Source organism: Lycium barbarum, chromosome 7, assembly GCF_019175385.1.
Source record: "Lycium barbarum isolate Lr01 chromosome 7, ASM1917538v2, whole genome shotgun sequence".
Classification (NCBI taxonomy): Eukaryota; Viridiplantae; Streptophyta; class Magnoliopsida; order Solanales; family Solanaceae; genus Lycium; species Lycium barbarum.
In genome coordinates, this window is record NC_083343.1 from 41238861 (window position 1) to 41241374 (window position 2514).

General features: G+C 44.7%; 1 protein-coding gene across 1 annotated transcript; it reads right to left on the reverse strand.

The window, feature by feature from the left end:
- Positions 1-217: 217 nt before the first annotated feature.
- LOC132601471 (uncharacterized) lies at positions 218-1041 on the reverse strand. The gene is made up of 2 exons (XM_060314551.1): positions 742-1041; positions 218-655 (listed from the first exon to the last, which is right to left on the reverse strand). Exons 1-2 carry the CDS (start codon positions 1039-1041, stop codon positions 218-220), a joined length of 738 nt encoding a protein of 245 aa, XP_060170534.1.
- Positions 1042-2514: the final 1473 nt, after the last annotated feature.

Below are 2514 nucleotides of genomic sequence, written 5' to 3' on the forward strand. Positions count from 1 at the left end.
GGCTGATTTGGCCCTCCACCTACTGGCAAACTCTCTATAGTTCTCCGTTGACTTCTGTTTGACCTTTTCGAGGTAGTAGCGATCGGGTACCATTTCGACATTAAAGCGAAATCTCTCCATGAAGGATTCTGCCATGTCCTCGGAAAGTGATCCATTGGCTTATGTCTTGGGTTACAAACCACTCAGCGGCTTCTCCAGTTAGAGTACGACTGAGCAGTCACATAATCAGAGGATCATTAGTCTTAACCCCGACAAGTTGGTCATAGTAGGATCGAAGATGCGCTTTGGGATTCCTTGTCCCATTGAACATTTCAAATTTCTGAATTTTGAACCCTTCTAGTAGGTCCAATTCTTGATGCATGCACAGGTCATCATATCTTAGGCCTATAGCCTTCCTTGCCGACCTGTTGGATCTTTCCAGTAACTCTTTCATCTTCTTTTCCATATCTCTCTCACGCTTATTCTGTTCGGCCCTCCAGGCCTTATCCATTTCGGCGTAATGATCTAGCTCTTTATGCCCTGGGGAGGATTCATTTGGGATATTCGAAGTAAAGAAGGATACTTGGTGAGTGAGATGGTTGAGCAGGGCAGTGGTGGTTTTCCCAGTTGGTGGGGCTGGAACACGTACTTGGTTTGCCGAGTTGATGGATACTGGCTGGGGAACCCGGGAAGATGGTGCAGAGTGAGTGGTCCCTGGGAATTGTCTGTATGTATTTGGTGGTGGAGTGCGGTAAGAAGTACAACGTGATTTGGGTTAGTTGGATTTAATGGAGGTGGGATGGTTCCTGGTGGGTAGATGGGGAAGTGATCTGGCATTGGAGAGCTTAGTGAAGGAGGGAGAGGAAGGGACATTTTTCCTTCAGTTGAGCCATCTTTGTCGGCATTGGCAACCTCATTCCTAGCCACCTTTTCTTGGAGGGCCATGATGGAAATTAGTAACGTCGTGATCACATCTTCGTGAGATGATATTTCCTGTGGGTCTTGGGTGTCTCCCTCGTGGAGAATGAGCTCGTTTCTACAACTATCCGGTGTACCAGTCATTTTCTCTTTTCCTTTATCTGAGAGGGATGCTAACGCGGCTTTAGATCTCGTGAAGTATGCCAACTTGCGGTACTATACAAATCGGCCTCGTTCTATAAAATAAGAATAACTCACTCGTAGGCAAAGTTAGTTACTTGGATATAAATATAAAAGCAAGATATCACATGTCGGTATTTAGGAGCGCACGCAATACATAAAGTCATATATTAAAGCTTGAATATTTTTTGATCCTTTGTTCTAAAGGTTCAGACGTTATGGGCCTTTTATGTTTAGGTAGACCTTGGTTCAATGGACTTTATGGTTGACTTACTATGGAAACCCTTCAACCTGTTAGAAAGATTAAAACAAATAGGGGGAAATTATAATTTATATTATATAGTGGCCGAGTCTTTTGTAGACTACCTACATATCCTACCAGGGGAAATCAAGCCCTATCGTAGTTCTTTTACAAAAGAAGGATATACATTTCCCAAAATATCCTTTAGGCTAACCCTAACTAAAGACATCCCCAGACCAGGCCCGACTAGGGCTTCCCGCGTATCCCTCCATATGGACGTTAGGTCGGTGCGGTTCCTTACAATATTTCTGGGGAGAGGTTAACTTTTTATATGCAAAAGTGGGGGACACCTAATATCTACCCAAAAATATAGCTCTGCGAGTTGCTTTCCTTACGAACTCGCTCTCTCATCTTTCCTTTCTTATCAATGTTATGGCGGGAGGATGACCAAAATCTCTTCGGTACTGTGCTCGAGCTCGAGCTTGAACGTGTAACACTCTTCTATGTCATACATCATAGCACTAGTATGGTACAAACAAAATTTGTTCCAGTTGGGCCTTAATGGCACTGGTTCGTGGACAGGCTCCATGGATCTGATCTTCCTTAGAGTTTCCAGAGTTGAGAAGATGCGGGCGTACGATTCCTCAAAGATCATGAAATCATATTGCCAAAGCTGGGTTTCCGTGATGACCCATTCTCCAGGGATAATACGGTCATGGACTAGTAGGGTGTGTGGTCCCCACAAAGTCCCGATGCCCCTATCATCGATCAAGCTGCAAATTCTCTTTCTTAATCCCAAGCACTCGTTCAAGGTATGACCCGCCTAATTGCGATGAAATAGGCACCTTATGTAAATATTCACCAACTCGGGTGGTGGCATCCTGGCCCTAGTGGTGCAAGACATTCCCATGGCTATCATCCTCTCGAACATATCCTTACAGGTGACGAGTCGAGGGGATACACTGAATGGGAAAGAACAGGCTTTGAAGGCTATGCCCCAACCAGCAAGTTTGGGAGGGTCTGCTCTCCCAAAATTCTCTGACGTCATAGTAGAGACCGCAGGTACAACCACGAATGAGGGTACATAGAAGTCAGATCCTTCGTTGGTTAGGGCATAATAGTCAGGTTCATCATTCATATCATTCTCTTCTTCTTGAAACTCGAGAAACATCTCAAATGGTTTCTCTTCTTCCTCG